The 17660-nt window shown below is 41.1% G+C and overlaps 1 protein-coding gene across 1 annotated transcript; it reads right to left on the bottom strand.

Annotated features, from left to right (window-relative positions):
- Positions 1-775: 775 nt before the first annotated feature.
- On the bottom strand, positions 776-4870 carry LOC114291235 (uncharacterized). Its single transcript, XM_082876107.1, has 8 exons — positions 4574-4870; positions 3853-3954; positions 3613-3704; positions 3241-3335; positions 2808-2841; positions 1294-2166; positions 1059-1082; positions 776-960 (listed from the first exon to the last, which is right to left on the bottom strand). The coding sequence occupies exons 1-8, from the start codon at positions 4868-4870 to the stop codon at positions 945-947; spliced, it is 1533 nt and encodes a 510-aa protein (XP_082732233.1). The 3' UTR covers positions 776-944.
- Between the last annotated feature and the right edge of the window lie 12790 nt (positions 4871-17660).

Raw genomic sequence — 17660 nt, 5'->3', positions numbered from 1 at the left:
TGAATTTTATGATCTAAAAATTCATACAATGTTAATAAATATTCTTATCATATATTTCAAAATGCAAAAATAAAAATAATTTTGTAATCTAAAAATTCATAAAATATTATATCATTATCATATACATTTAGCCGTATATAGTACGGATTGAATACTAGCATATATATAATCAATACAGTATTACTTCATGATTCTTATTAACAATTATAACATTGTTGTAGAGCACACTAAAAGTACTTCTCACTGCAGGAAATTCAGCTTTTAGCGGCGTTTTAAAAACGCCGCTATAGGTTCCAAAAACGCCGTTAATTCTTTTTGTGGCGCTTAGCACCAAACGTCGAAGCTGCGGCCGTCGCTATAACATTAGGGCGCTTTAAAAACGTCGTTAAATGGTTATAGGCGGCGTTTTAAAAAACGCTGCTAAATGTGATACATAACGTTAAACTGACGTCATGACTGTTTTTAGCGACGTTTTAAAAACGTCGTCGTTGCTTTTTTTTTGGATTTTAAAAATATAACCGTTGACTGTATAGTGACATTTTCAAAAACGCCATTATATCTTTATTTTTTTAATTTATTTTTTTTAAATTGTGCTAATTCTATGTGGGTGAACCAAAAAATACCTGTAATAAAATTGAAAAATAATACTAATATGAATCAATAATTCCTGTTCCTATTCAAATGAACATTTGTCAAAAGATAAACCAATTATATGAAAAGCTGCCAAGTAGCAAATACAACATTAATTCACTTTTCTATTCAATTTAATATACAATTACCATTTAACTACAAAATAACATATCCACAAATTATGTTTTAACATTCGCCAAAAAATAACAGGAAAAACATTAAGACAAACCCCCTGAGTTTTGATTTAATTTGATGTCTTGTCCTTGATACTAAATTCACTGAACCCAGTTGATATAGCATAGAATCTGTAATCTTCACTGGTCTGGATGCCTGTATCAAAATATGGAAGCCAAATTAGGTAAAGTGCATAAATTAATAATGGTAGAAGTGTTACAGCTATAAAACATAAGATGCACATTACAACTCACCATCTGTTGAAGAAGGTTTTGTACCTGGAAGAACAATTTAAATAAATTAGTCATTTCTGAAGCTTTGAAATTGTAGAAAAAGTCAGAAAAAAAAATATTTTAACATGCTTCTTTCAGATAACTATTGTTATTCTTTGAGCCATCGTCAGTAGGAGACGAGGACGTAACCGTCAAAGGCCCACATGAAATGGAAAAGCACTGTTCAAAAATGTTTTCTGTGTACATTAAGACGAACCCATCAATTGAAACACAAAATGAAAATAAATCCGAGGATGAGCTCCCAACATCTGAGATTGGATCCCCACCAACAATAGCCTCAGCAGGCAGCTTCTTTTCAATTTCAGAAACACTCCTCCATTGTTTTTTAACAGCTATTGCAAATATGTCATCCTCAGACATCTTAACAGAAGATCTTTTCATAATGTCGTCCACAGGATATCCAACTAATATAAGTAGATTCTCATAAGCATTGACATACTGTAACCACAAACACACAATACCAACCAATTTATACAATGACCATCTACGAGTAGAAATCAGAGAACTGATTCTGCTTGCAGCAATGTTCCATAGGTGACTACCATTTCTAACAGAATTGGATTCATAGGATGAGAGTGTATAAAACACTAAAATAATAGGAAGCTCTACCGGAGAAATTGAAAAACTTAATTCTGGAACATTAAGATTGAAGTCCATAAGCTGAAGATCTTTCAATTTGAGGCGAGTGAACAGATCCAATAAAAGTATAGGACAGCTGATGTGATCTCTTCTCTTCAGCCCAATCTGAAAACCTTTCAGATCAAGACTGAAAGAGCTCTCTTTCGAAGGAGCAAAAAGTGAACTGATAAGCCCTCCCAGAAAACACCGACCCTCAGCATACAGAGATTTTGCATTAAGCTCCTTAGTCTCACACAAACATCCAAAGGAATCATTTGAGACAGGAAACTGAACTAGCAGATGAATGTCATGCATCTGCAACTGACAACGTTTAAGTATAACATTAAGGAGAGAAGCCTTCTGATTTCTTGAGGGATTGATGTTTGATAACTTTTGCATAACTTCATGCAAAGAAACACCCGAAAACCCAATAAAGACTCTGTGACTACTACTGCATTTTGCGGCCAAAAAAAAAAAAAACAAGCATGTTATAAGAAACCTAGTGTTGATTGTACTCAAACATGTATAAAGGTCTCATAGTCAATATTAGTTCAGTATTGAAGAATATTTAGACTTCGATTTGCATGCATTAATGCTCCAGCTAATTGAATGGAAGTCGATTATAGGCTAGAGAGCAGTATATCTTTTTTTTTTTTTTTTCTAAAAAAATCCACATCCTGTTTTAACATATAAAGGCAATTACATTTTATGACACCAGTGGTGGTTGTTTCCTCCTCCAATTTTCTTCCAGCATTGAATCACAAAGGTTCAATACGAATTGATATCACCATATTAACTGATTCGCACAATAGGAAGTCAACTCCATTGTAGTCTCTGGCCATTTTTTTTAAGAGCTTTATAAGCATAAATGCTACCTATACCGTATGATTAACTTCACAAGACAACCTATATAAATGCATCTTACTTTTTTAATTAATCTTATCTTTGTTACCAAAAAAAAAAAAGGATAGAGAATTATCTACTTTGTGGTCCATTATTTGTTAATTGTTTAAATGTTTATAACTTTCTCACATGATACAAGTAGCTCTCACATAATATATTTGTACCTTAAAGCTTATCTTTATTCCTTACCCATGAGAAGTTGCTTGTTCAATAATGGTAGAATCTGTAATCAAATTATCTTAAAATTAGCTAGAACCATTTGCAATCTCTAGTTCCACAAAGCAGATTTTGACTCTACTAGTACTACTCTATTCCAAATACATGTCTAAACCAAATAAATAACTACTGACCACTCAATAGATTGACAAATATTTGCATCAAACCATAATAGTTGACACTTGCAATAACATAAATGCAGTAGAAAAAATTAAATAGAAGGGATGAAATATATCTCTTTGTAATGGAAGAAAATAGATGAATAGGTAACATTTTCATATTAACGGAATATCTGAAGTTATAAAAGTAATGATAAAGATAAAAATTCAGATAAGTGTAACACTTGTTAGCATACAAAAGCAACTTGAGGTGAAATCCTCAAATCTTGGGCCTTCAAGTTTAATACCCAAGTCTTCAGGGCATCCACAATCAACCAAATACCAATTAGATTCATTTTTTGTAACTATATCAGGAGGTTTTATTATGCATGATGTACTTACTCTGCAGAAATTTATAAATACAATTTAAAGTCTATATTCACTATTAAGTGTTTCAGCATGTTTCTACCAGTTTCCAGGTTTGACAACACCTATACATAGGTACAACGAAATAGGATTCAGATAGCAGGATGAACAGAAAGTTGGAAAGAAATCAAGTTTTAAGCACTCTCCCTCTCTGAGTCTCTCTTTTGCTTTTGTTTGCCATGTAACCGATCATTGTGCCTCGTGGTGAAGAAGCATAAAGTATCTCCAAAAAACTACAAAGCACTTAAACTAACCTGATATCTGGATCCTTCAAGGAGGTGATGATCTGTGATTGATACCTTTTAATAATGTCCTGAACATCTGAGACCATCAACATCCGGATCTCCTGCATCAGATCAATCCATAAATCATGCAACCGATGAAAACAACCAGATCAAACCTTCCAAATTCTGACATTTGCATACTACAACTTGGCATGCTTTGAACATAAGTTGCATCAATGAGATAAGAACTGTTGTGTTCCCGTAACTTACCAAACCAAGATATTGAATATTTGGCTCAAGAACAGCAATGAATTTCCCAAGCAAGGCAACACACTGAGAAATCATTTCTTTCTCAGCATCAAGATGCATGACCTGTGAAGGCGATTAGAACACATAAAACCACAAAGTTCTGTATTTGCAGTTTCTTGAGCAATGTTTGTTTTTGAATCAGCTAGAAGCTGGTGCACTTGGACTGCTACACTGGGGGCAACCTTGGAAACATTCACTGAACCTTTATTGGCCTGCTTGCTATTCTTTTTCTGAAAATCAGCATGATTAACAGAGGTCATGTAACGATTTTAGTAAAGAAAAATTAATAACATTTGTAGCAGAAAGTCCAAGCCATCCAGCAAATCTAACTATTAAATTCAGATATTTGAGTGGGAAAGTTCATGGTCACGATGAACTTTTGACTCTGTTCTAGTTATTGCTGTCAATGACCAGAAGTTCAATAACCAATTTAGTCTTCTCTATACTCAAAAATGCCGCTCAACTCAACTATCCCAATTTTTTGGTAATGCTTTTATATGCTCGGGCAATCAAAATATCTATCAACGATTCAACATTTAATTTTTTTTTTTTGTGCATTAAAGCAGCCATTTTTTATCTCTGTTAATGAGGAACAAACATACTTTCTTATTTAATTTTCTTTCAATTTACAACAATTTCTTACATTAATTATATAAATTCAGCAAAAGGGTAGTGTACAAACCGGAATTTTAGCTGCAATGAGGCAGTTTTTATAGGAATTTTCACAGCAAACATTTGTGACATCCTTAAGCACTGCCCTCCTCTTATGCTGAACAGGTGCAGCAGCAGAAGCACTGCTATTCATCTCATCTAAAGCTGCTCTTTTTGAACTTGTCCGTAAAACCTGCTTTTGACCTTGCTGCTTCAGTGCTTCTGAAGGTGGAATCCCTCCAAATGCATGACAAGCAGCAGCTCGAGCTCGTGTCATTCTAACAGTAGGCTCCCCAACATTAGCAATAGCAAGATTTTCTTCCTTCATGTTTACTGGTCTTAGAGAAGAGCAAGGCAAGGGTTTCTAAATTCAGATAAGACTCATGAAACCTGCAACAAAATGCATATCGGGACAAAGTGAAATAAAGGACAAGCTGCTGAAGTGAGAAGGGGCTCCAGAATAGGGAACTCACAGGCTGCTAAAGAAATATCGTAAGCGAGTAAAAGTACAAAATAAAGCATAACAACCTAGAGCATCTAATTTTCCAGATAATCAAAGTAATGTTTGTCTTTAAAGACACCAAAACAGATGCACAACCATGTAGAACTGGTGTATAAAAAGCTACACACTGCTAGGGAGGTAAAGAAATGGTTCCAGAAAAGACTCTGAATCTAATAGAATGAAATAAAAGGCAAATATCTTAAATTCAAAAATCAAGAGTGAAATAAAGCCATTAGAATCCGAACAAGTGTTAATTAGTTTGCGGCCAAACTGAGGATGATCTATGGATACAATATCATTTAAATGTCTTTTTTCTTTCAGAATTTTCAAGTGTTAATTAGTTTTAAGAAACAAATAACAAAAGGAAAGACAAAAGTTCTTAATGCATAGTTTTGGAAAACTTGAACATGTTTTGGGTGAAAGAATCCGAACAAGTTTTGGGCTGTATAAGTATAGATTGTATTGGGAGTTTTGTATCAGGTGTTTTGTTTGTTGGTTGATTTCTCGCTAATCATTTTTCTTGCTATTTGGTTTTTCCTAATTGATGCGTAGCGCACTATGCTCTCTTTTTTATAAATAAGTAAATAAAATAGTAGATGGCTAATGAAGAGGCACTTCATCTACCAGAAAGCACCGCACCTACGAGACTAATCCGAACAAGTTTTGGGCTGTATAAGTATAGATTGTCTAGTCTTTTCTGGTTTCTTAGCTTTTCTATTATTGCAGAGGAAAGATTCCTAGTGAAAAGTAATTAGCAATATTCAAAAATCACACACAAGAGATAGCAAGAGAGAAAGAGGCCCCTTCCCTCCCACACAGCGCGGCGGAGGCGGGCACAGAGGTAGACCATACTGTAGTTTTTGATTGGAAAAGTAACTAAGAATCCATTTTCCATTTGAAAAGTATGCAAACCTCCCATAAGCGAAGTCTAGTTTAGTGGCCAAAGAGATGTTAAATTAGGAAGACTTTCTAGGCCTTCTCTCTTCAAGTTCCACCCAAATGTTGAGCCCCCACCCACTTCTTTAAGTTTTTCCAATGACCACTTGCTAACCTCAAATTCAAGGACATTGTCGGGGCCGACAGAATTGGGTACTGAAATTGTTGAGCATGTCTTGCCTGAGGGAGGTGCTGCTCCTTCAACATCTCTGAATCCCAATGTGCCAGATACTCATCCAACGGTATCTGGGAGGAAGTCTTCTCCAGGCTCCCCAGTTTCTTCTCCACCACGTTTTATCGATGCAATTGAACAACCTGTGACACTAGATGTAAATTCACCAGATCGATTGGCTGGGGAACTGTTCTTCCTGGATGTTTCACTAGCATTTACAGCTGAGGAGTTGTCACGAGCTCCAGCAGAAATTTTAGGTAGAAGCAGTCATGGGACTTTATACAAGGCCACTCTAGATAGCGGGCATATGTTGACTGTGAAGTGGATGAGGGTAGGATTGGTCAAACATAAGAAAGAATTTGCCAAGGAAGTTAAAAAAATTGGATCAATGAGACATCCCAATATTGTTCCGTTGCGAGCTTATTATTGGGGGCCAAGAGAACAGGAGAGGCTTATTTTAGCAGACTATGTTCGTGGAGATAACTTGGCTCTACATCTTTATGGTAAGAGCCTTTTTAAACTGATATACAGCTGTTCCTCTATCTAAGTTGTCATTTTTATGTTTCTCTATTCATACTTGTGACTCACGCAAACATTTTTCAATTCTCTTTTATGGACGAGCTTTGTGGCATATCAATAGTTAGGCTATTGTGTTGTGGTTTAATTCCAGTGATACTTGGAAGTGTGGAATCCAGTCTTGTGATGTTAGACTTGGCAGTCTTACTCTACATTTTGTTTCGTCAAACAAATTTAGGAAATCTCCTTTTTGGTGGTATTAGTTGAAACTTGTCTGTAGTATCTCAGCTTGCTTGTATGAAACTTGCTTAAATTGCGAGGGACTATGTTTGTTCTAGAACTTCTAGTTCTGTATCTGTGGTCGCTAAATTTAATACTTTGTTAAATTTAAATTTGAATTTCTCTTGCTGATACAGTGAAATTATATAACTATTTCTTTGGCTTCTTATTTTCTCAATGTTTTGCTTCCAGAGCAAAACACTTGAGTTTAGCCTAGTGGCCAGAGCCTCTGTATCTCACAAAAACCAACATAATAACATCTTAATCCTAATTAAAAACACAAAGCACAAGCAAGTGATGGCCAGCCTCCACCGTTTGAGAATGTATGATAAACAAAACCATTAACATTTAAATTATCAATCTGCTAATTTTTCAAAGTAGAAAACATACTTGATTAGACCAAGCATATCTAATTTGATAAAAAGGCCAGATCGGCTGTACAAAACCATTAACATTTAAATTATACATGCAAAATGTACAACAAATCAGCTTGTAAAATCAAAGCAACAGCAAATTCAAGTGAATTGTGAGTAAAATTACAAAGCTGAATCTCTAAATCACAGAGCTGAACTGACAGAGATAACTAGGGTTTAGACAGCACAGAGAGCGAGAGAGAGAAAGGGGGAGAGAGAGAGAGTAGCTCACCGATCTGAATCGATTTTGAGAGAGAACTTCGAAATGGCTCGGATGAATCACCGATCTGAATCGATTTTGAGAGAGAACTTCGAAATGGCTCGGATGAATCACCGATCTGAATCGATTTTGAGCGAGAACTTCGAACAGTGCAGAGAGGGCGAGAGAGAGACCGCGAAAGTGAGAGTGAGAGTGAGAGCGCGAGAGTGAGATTGAGATTGAGATTTTCGCTTATACTGCTTATCATATTCAACATAAAGGTGAAACAGGAGAGAAGGAGGGGGTCGAACAAAAAATCATTCCAAGGCGTTTAAAAAACGTCTTTGATTCTTGAAACGGCGCCGTTTCAATTACAGAAAAACAAGACGTTTCTAAAACGTCGTTAAATATTAGAAATAATGGCGTTTTAAAAAACGCCGTTAAAAAAACGCCACCTAACCCCATATTTCCTGTAGTGTCTAGTAAATATCAGATGAACAACAGGATTTTAAGGCTTAATTAGAGATAACGTACAATTGCAGACCTAGAAGGTGGCTCAGGGGAGCCATGGCCCTCATGAACTACAAAAAATTCAATGCTATATGTATTCTTTGCTCTAATAGCTCATTGCCCTATTCACATGCTCCCCAAGTTTGGATCAGCACCCTCATTGAGCTTGAAAATCTCCTTAAGAGCTAGTACAACATGGCTCAAATGAGTACGATATATAGGCCCTGTTTGGTAGAATTTATTTCCAGTTTATTTCAGCTTTTAGCTTAATTTAAGCTATTTTGATGTGTTTGGTTTCAGCTTAACAATACAGCTTATAGCTTTTTGTAAGTTAAAAATCAACTTATTCTTTGAGTGGGGGAGGAGAAACTTAATTTATAAGTAAAAATCAGCTTATGTTCACAGTTATAAGTTATAAGCTGTTAGGCTATAAGTTACAATCACTTTCCCACAGCTCTATCAAACAGGGTCATAAAGAGACCAAACTCATTGTCTATACCTCATGTGGGAAAACTTGTGAAGCGCTATATGCAATCCAACACAAGATTGCATGTATCGTTCAGCAAACACAATTCGTATGCCTCCTCCCAGCTTCAATCGCCATACAAGCCCAAATAATTTCAATTTGTAATAGCATTTCTTTTATAGGTTATGGTAATGAGTGCCCATTAGGATGTCAAGGGGTGGAAAATGCCTAAAAAAAGTTAGAATCTTTAGGCATTTTTACACATTTCAAAGCACTTCCACTTATTTTAAACACTTTTCACAGTAGGGCTGACATTTTCATTCTTTTATTCATCTACTTTAGACCGTGGTAACTTTTCACAGAGGGTAATTTATATCTAAATTGGGCCGAGCTAGATAATGGGCCGTTGTGGGTCATAGTAAGAAGGGTTGAGTAAAAAAGGCCTTGAAGTTAGCCCGGTCCGAGAAAAGCTTGAAGTTAGTCCGGTCCAAGAGAGCTTTGCAGTTAGCTCGGTCATAGCGTACTGTGGTTAGCTCGGTTAGAACCTTGCTATTTGCTAGCTCGGTCTAAGTACGCCATGGGTTGTACAGGAGAAACCGAGGTAAGAGCAGTGAAAGGAAGAACCGAACTAGATAGTTCGGTCTACTCTACGGCTTAGCATACCCATGCTTACCTCGGTCATATTGGAATCCGACCATGGTAAAACCATCTCACTTGGTTCAAGCAGTGAGAGGAGTGTTGAAGGATAATCATTATCAGGAAAATGATTCCAAGGAGGACTCTACATGGAAGAGTAAGAGTCCTACTAGGATTGTGCCACGCGGAACCAATAAAAGCTCATAGCATCACCTATGGAGAGGTAACACAACTTTGATTCCCGAATACGCAGAGCTTTTGTCTATTTGTCTATTTTGCTGAGTTAGGCATCGGAAAGGTATCCGGCACATACCCGCCGGCTAGCTCACGTTTGTGTTTTCAGGGAGTAAAGTGACGTCGTACGAAGGAGTGCAGACTTGATCAACAGGATTATACGAGAAGGTTTATTTCTTTCCCGTACAATTGGCGCTGTCTGTGGGAATATCAGACAAAGAACAAAACCTCTTGATCAAGTTTCCCTCGCTAGTTGAATAGCGCACAACGAAGATTTGCCACAGTCCGCCATCGACAGACAAACCCCAGAGGGGGGTGGGAGGCGCGAAGGATTGCCCTCTATCCCTCCCATAGCAGACTTAGAGCCCCAGCGACAGAATCCCCGGAGGGATACAAGGGGGAGGCGGAACAACAACCCCCGTCGCTCTCGCTCACAAAGTCCTAAAAGGTAAAGACGAAGAATCGACCCTCAAGCTCTGGAGGATCGCGTAAAAGAGCAAGATGAACTAATAAGGAAGATGGCGACGGACATGGAGGTCATGAAGCGCCAGATCAAAGGAAAAAGGGTGGCAACAGGAGAGGGGCCCAAAGGCAATACGCCTCCTCGCCACTCAGAAGATCGTGGTAGACATACCACGCCATCGCAAGCAGAGAGTAGGAGCCTTAGGACAGGCGACACTCAATCAAGGACTTCCAGATTTCGTTACTCCAGGTCTAAGAGAATGAAATTATAGAGGTCTTACACTGAGGGAAGTACCTATCGGCCCTCACATACGCACCAGACATCGTCCAGACAAACGGAGTTGCCTAGATCGTTCGACTTACGGACTGTGCTTGAAGAAAGGGCACGACGAAAGGAGGATGCCAGGGCACGCGACCCCGCACAGAGTTTCAGCCCTTCAGCGGTTGGCTCCTCGGATGCATGGAAACGTCGAGGTTGGAATGCCAATACCGCACCTTGCCTACGAACCAACAGATAAAGCATTGGCAAGACTACATAGCTCGCCGTTCGTTCCGGCGATTGAGAACGCACCATTACCCTTAGGCTTCATCCAGCCTAAATTTACCACGTACGAAGGGAAGACAGACCCTTACATGCACTTAAGCCACTTTCGCCAGGTCATGGCAGTGTACCGGCGGAACGAAGCTTTGATGTGCATTCTATTCCCATCCAGCCTTGGCGACCTAGGTTTAACCTGGTTCGAAAGGCTACCAGAAGGCAGCATAGCTTCCTGGGCACAATTAGCGGAGGCGTTCGTAACAAGGTTCAGAACGAACACCAAGACGCCAGTGGAGATCGATCAGCTACTCTCCATTGACATGGGCGACAAGGAAACATTGAGATCCTACAAAAGTCGCTACTGGGAGACATTCAACCAGATAGGGGACTGCCCCACCAATCTCGCCATCGCACAATACAAAAGAGGACTTCCAGTCAGAAACAGATTGAGGGATTCAATTACTATGACTCCACCCCTCACGATGGAAGCCTTGATGGAGAGAGTGCACCAACATATTCGGGTAGAGGAGGATGGCGCCCGTGCCAAGGCAAAATCTGGTGCAACAGCAACACCAGATAAGAAGACTACGGCAAAAATCAGCACGGTAGAATGTCCAAGCAAGAATGGACGAGGCAGACGAGACAACGAAGAGAACCGAGATAAAAGATGGTTGAGAGTCCGCACTGCCATTACCACGGTATTCAAGAAACCAATCTACCAAATTCTCAGCGAGATACGCGATGAACCTTTCGTTAAATGGCCAGCTAAATTGGGAGAGACACAGAAGGACTACGACGAAAGATCTCGGTGCACCTTCCATAAAGAAAAGGGGCACCGCACTGAAAACTGCACGCCGTTAAGACAGCATCTGGAGGATTAGTGGCCGCTGGTCACCTGGACCGGTACATAGAAGGAGGGACGCAGCCAGCCCCCCAAAACCATGATCATCCAGATGGAACACCAATTGACGGCCCGCCTCAAGGTGTGATAAACGTAATATATGGGGTATTCGAGCCTGAGTGAGTATGTGAACTCAGGGGAATGATAAAGAAGGCTGAGCACTTAAGGGAAGTATTAAGTGCGCAGCCCATCATCAAAAAGGGGAAAACAGATGCCACAAATGTCATGTCTTTTTTAGACAAAGACTTGGCAAGGATATATTGCCCTCGCAACGCTGCACTGGTCGTCACTCTCCGCATCAAGGATTACGACGTCAAGCGAATTTTGATTGACCAAGGAAGCTCATGTGAGATAATGTACTACGAAACTTTCAAACAGTTGAAATTGAAGGACAAAGACTTGGCACCTGCTGTATCTCCCATGATCGGGTTCAACTCAATGCTGGAATGGCTAGTCGGCAAAATAATCCTCCCAGTCAGAGTAGGAAGCATGACTAAATAAGTGGAATTCTAGGTATTGAAAGTGCCCTCCACTTGCAACATAATCTTGGGAAGGACATGGTTGCATGCCATGAGAGCAGTAGCATCAACCTACCATCAAGTAATGCGATTTCCCAATGAAGCCGGGGTAATTGAAGAGATCTATGGAGACCAAATTATGTCTAAGCAATGCTTCGTCATAGTAAATGGCAGCCGAGCTGCCAAAGGGTTTGTTCAGATGGTGGAAAAACCTGAGAGCAATGAATTGTTTGCGGATGTTGGCAAAGCCGCTGAACAGAAGGCAGTAGAAGATTTGGTACAGGTAAGAATAGATGAAAAGAACCCGGATAAGTTCTTTTTGCTTGGCTCATCTATGTCCAGCACTGAGAGAATAGAGGTCATGGGATTCTTGACCTCTAACATTGAAGTGTTTGCTTGGACGCCGTATGACATGCCTGGCATTGACCCAAGCTTCATCTGTCACCAATTGAATGTCCACCCAATTGCCAGACCAATTATACAGCGCCCTCGCAGATCGGCACTCCACCATGCCGAGATAGTGGCGGAAGAAGTTGAAAACCTGCTAGAAGCAGGAGCTATCAGAGAGGTGCACTACCCCAGATGGGTCTCCAATACAGTAGTGGTACCTAAAAAGAATGGAAAATGGCGTGTGTGTGTGGACTAAAAAACAGTCAACAAGGCATGCCCAAAGGACAACTTTCCTCTACCACGGATAGACCAACTGGTAGATCTGATGGCAGGACACAACCGTCATAGCTTTCTTGATGCGTACAGAGGGTACCATCAGATCGCCATGTATGAGCCAGACTAGGAGGTTACATCTTTTATGACGCCAAGAGGACTATATTGTTACAAGGTCATGCCCTTTGGCCTTAAGAACGCAGGGGCAACATTCCAACGGATGGTCACCATGATGTTCGAACCATTGTTGGGCAGAACAATGGAGGCCTACATCGACGACATGCTGGTCAAGAGCAAGAATAAGAATGACCATCTCAGGGACCTAGGTGAGATGTTTCAGATCCTGAAGAAGCACAAACTACGCCTTAATGCATCCAAGTGTGCGTTCGGCGTAGGATCTGGCAAGTTCCTAGGCTTCCTGGTGACTAACTGAGGTATAGAAGCAGACCCCTCTCAAATCAAAGCAATTCTGGAACCAGAGAGACCTAACTCAGTAAAAGAAGTACAGCATCTCACCGGCATGGCAGCCACACTAAACCGGTTCATAAGTCGATCGTCAGACAGATGTCGACCATTTTTTCAAGCATTAAAGGCTAAGTTTGAGTGGGATGAAGAATGTGACCGCGCCCTTGAAAGTTTGAAAGAATACATGTCTTCTCCACTACTGCTAGTGACCCCAATACCTGGAGAAGAACTATTTTTGTACTTGGCAGTCTCACAGCACGCAATTAGCGCAGTGTTGGTCCGAGCGGAAGGAATCCAACATCTGCCTATCTTTTATGTCAGCAAGACATTGCTGGGTGCAGAAACCAGGTACTTACCATTGGAAAAACTGGCCTTAGCCTTGCTGATGGCTTCAAGAAAATTGTCGCACTACTTTCACGCCCACACAATAATCGTTCTCACAGCTTTTCCATTAAAAGCTTTGTTTGAGAGGGCGAACTTTTCTGGACGAGTCTTGAAGTGGGCAATCGAGTTGGGACAGTTCGACATCAAGTTCCAACCCCGAACCGCGATAAAAGCCCAAGCCTTGGCAGACTTTGTCGCAGAATTCACCTCAGGAAGTCATCATATTTGCCTAGTCAACCTGACTGATACATTCGAACTAGGATTGAAAGTTGACGCCGACATAGCGCAACCCCTGGTGCAGGATAGCCAGTCAGACCTCAAGGTAGACTAGAGTAAAGTAAGGGAGGAAGAAGCAAACCATGCTACACCAAGCCAAGACTCACCAAAAAAAATCAGATAGCGAGGGGAAAAAGGCAAGTATGGACCTTGAAGAAAACACCAGCAACACTCTTGATCCCAAGGCATCATCTAATCCCTCCACTTGTTGGAAACTGTTCGTTGGAGAGATGTGGAACCTCTTCGTGGATGGAGCATCCAACAGGCACGGCGTAGGACTAGGCATAGTCCTCATCTCACCAGATGGCCTAATGATAGAACAAGCAGTCAACCTTGGCTTCCCAACACCAAACAACGAAGCGGAATACGAAGCGCTTCTGGAAGGCTTAAAATCAACATCCTACATGAAGGCCACCGAGCTAATGGTTTACAGTGACTCACAGCTAGTGGTAAACCAAATTTCAGGTGACTACGAGGCAAAGGACGACAGGATGGCTAAGTACTAAGAGTTAGTCAGAAAAGAGATCAAGAAATTTGAAGTAGTGCGGATAGAGCAGATCGGCAGGGAAGAAAATAGTAGAGCGGACGAACTAGCAAGCTTTGCTTCAATGGTAGATACATCCGTCCCACATCCGTTACTGATTGACTACTTACCAAGACCAATCATTGAAGAACTTGAAGTAGAAGAAGTATGTTGCGCCGAACTAGGCCTTTCATGGATGGATCCCATCATTGCATTCTTAAAAGACGGCGTCCTACCGGAAGAGAAGAAAGAGGCCAACAAAATAAGAGCAAAGTCGCAGCGATTTTGGCTCTCCCCATCAATGGCCTTGTACAAGAAATCCTTCATAGGACCTTACCTAAAGTGTGTCGATCCCAGCAAAGTTGAAGCGTTCTTGTTCGAGATACACGAAGGCGTATGCGGAAGCCATCAAGGAGGAAGATCATTAGCTTACAGAGCCATTTCGCAAGGATATTGGTGGCCATACATGCAAACAGATTCTGAGAAGTATGTCAAGAAGTGCGAGAAATGCCAGAAGTTTGCACACCAAATACATCAACCAGCCAGAGAGCTTCTACCTTTAACTAGTCCATGGCCTTTTGCAATGTGAGGCTTGGACATAGTAGGACCACTTCCAACGGCACCCGGCAACAAAAAGTTCTTTCTTGCAGCAACAGACTACTTCACAAAGTGGGTGGAGGCAGAAGCACTAGCATCAATAAAAGAGAAAGATGTAAAGAAGTTCGTCTAGCAAAATATCATCACTCGGTTTGGCATATCGAAAGCTCTGATATCTGACAACGGCACTTAGTTCGACAACAAAATTTTCAGGGTGTGAAGAGTACAAGATAGAGTTCTACAATTCTACACCAGCATGCCCCCAAGCGAATGGCCAGGCGGAAACATCAAACAAAGTCATCTTGGATGGACTAAAGAAAAGGTTAGAGAAAGCAAAAGGCAAGTGGGCAGAGGAGCTCCCCCATGTTTTATGGGCTTACCGCACCACACCACGGCGGTCAACTGGCGAAACACCATTTTCCTTGGCCTATGGCATGGAAATAGTAATACCACTGGAAGTTGGCCTCCCCACCATCAGAAGCGAAAATTTTGATCCAGACTTAAATAGAGAAGCCATAGCATTGGAGCTCAATCTTGCAGAAGAAAGAAGAGAAAGAGCACTGGTTCACATTGCTTCATACCAGCCAGAGTTGTCCAGAAAGTATAACAAGATAGTGCACCCAAGGCAATTCAAGATTGGAGATTGGGTACTGCGCAAAGTAATGGGAAACACTGTGGTACCCGGAGATGGAAAGTTGGGGCCCAATTGGGAGGGACCTTACAAAGTGGTCGGATTAGCAGGAAAAAGGGGCATACCACTTAGAAAATGAGGACATCAAAGCCATTCTCAGGCCATGGAACACTACCAATCTCAAACTATTTTATTTTTAGCTTTTCTTCTAAGTATTGTAATTTTCTTTTTTCTTTCTCAATAAAACAAGTAGCTTCTTTTCAGCATAGTTATTTCATTCTGTAAAAAATTGTTTTAGTGAGTTAGGGACATTAAAAGCATAGTTGGCCGGAATAACCAACTTTGCACCCTTCCTAAGCCTAGGATAAGGATCCAAGCTGCAGGACGTTTGGAGGGAATAACCAAACACTTTGCTCTAAGTTGGCAGGAATAACCAACTTAGAAGTTGGCTGGAATAACCAACACCCCCCCTAAGCCCAGGATAAAGATCCAGGCTGCGGGACGTTTGGTCGGAATAACCAAACACTTTACTCTGAGTTGGAAGGAATAACCAACTTAGAGGTTGGCTGGAATAACCAACACCCCTCCTAAGCCCAGGATAAGGATCCAGGCTGCAGGACGTTTGGTTGGAATAACCAAATAGTTTGCTCTAAGTTGGCAGGAATAACTAACTTAGAAGTTGGCTGGAATAACCAACACCCCTCCTAAGCCCAAGATAAGGATCCAGGCTGCAGGACGCTTGGTCGGAATAACCAAACATCTTACTCAAAGTTGGCAGAAATAACCAACTTAGAGGTTGGCTGGAATAACCAACACTTATTATTCTTCAGCCAAGATGAAGATCAAAGATGAAGAATGGTTGGCTGGAAAAACCAACACTTAGCACTCCTCAGCCGAGATAAGGAGCAAGGCTGAAAGAATGATTGGTTGGATAAACCAACTTTTGTTACTCTTCAACCGAGGTAAGGAGCAAGGCTTGTTATAATCTTCAGCCGAAGTAAAGACCTAGGCTGAAGAGGTTGGCTGGCATGGTAAGAGGTATCAAGATTAAGACCGAGATAAGTATCTCGGCTGGAAACTGCTATACTTCATTCTGACTACAGTTAGAAAGAAAGACATATGCATAAATGTAAACTGAGATAACAGTTGAAAAACAAAAAAAGCTTTCATTGAAGATTCAAATCAAGTACAAAGGAGGGGCCTCAGCCCGGTTATAATTTTTTGTCCAAAAGCAAAAAGAAGAAAAGTACAGAATCAAGCAAAAAGATCATCTAAGTCAGCATCAAGAACAATCCGATCTTCACCCAGGGGTAGCTCGGTTGTGGCAAGCACCCATTGGTTAGGCTCGGTCAAAAGCACCGCATCAGCAGGCAAGGGTGGGATGGAGGCCTCTGGAGTGGGGGAGGTAGATTGGCGACCGGACTCAGTGTTGCCTTCTGGAGCCTCATCCCCATCCTCCTCCTCCAGAAATTGTTGCTGAACGGTAGCAGCATACTCCACCAGTGAGCTCGGTATGAAATATGGAGGAGGATTGAAGACCTCGGTCTCAGGTCCATGACCGAGCTGTGCCACAGCCCCCTTTCACCCACATTTAAAGAACAGGTCCTTCGCAGCTTCACACTGCTTGATGTACAGGGCTTCGCCTTCTTTGAAACCGCGGTCCTCCTCATCTTCCAGCTTTTTCTCGAGCTTTGTTATTTCAACATTCTTTTTTCCTTCAAGCTTGGCTAGCTCGCAAAGATATTTATCTTTTATCACGGCCGTAACCTTTTGCTTGTCTGCTTCAGCCGAGCTAACAAGACCAGTCAAACGACCATTCCTGGTTTATGGTTCGGCTATCTGCTTTCTGGCCTATTCTAGCTCGACGATTTTTTCGTTGGCCTCTGCCATGGCCTGCCTAATGGTTTTTCAAAGTTCCAACACCGCTTGTGAGCGATGTGCTTCTTCTGTATGGCCTGCAAAAGGATGGAAAGAAACTTTTTAAGTACGATCGAGCAGAAAGTTGTAAGAATTTAAAAGATAAGCAAGGGAGCTACTTACTAGCACCATGGATTTTTTGGACAAGCGAAGGGCCTTCAGCTCGGTTAGGTGGTCATGGTGCTCCATGTCGGGTGGAAGGCAAACGCTCTTGGCCAGATTGAATGCCATTAGGTGGTCCTTTTTAGCGACCACTGAGTCAGTATCCCGTATAGCACGGTTCTGAAAAGTGATCGTGGGAGCCCACTTGGAAGAGCTAGGTCGGTCGGAACACTCCAGTTGTGGGTTCGGTGGAGGGCTTGGCGGAAGGATGGGATCTT

This window comes from Camellia sinensis, chromosome 6 (assembly GCF_055761805.1).
Source record: "Camellia sinensis isolate YWXY chromosome 6, ASM5576180v1, whole genome shotgun sequence".
Lineage (NCBI taxonomy): Eukaryota > Viridiplantae > Streptophyta > Magnoliopsida > Ericales > Theaceae > Camellia > Camellia sinensis.
The sequence above is the reverse complement of the archived record's forward strand: the minus strand, read 5'-3'. Positions and strand labels throughout refer to the sequence as shown.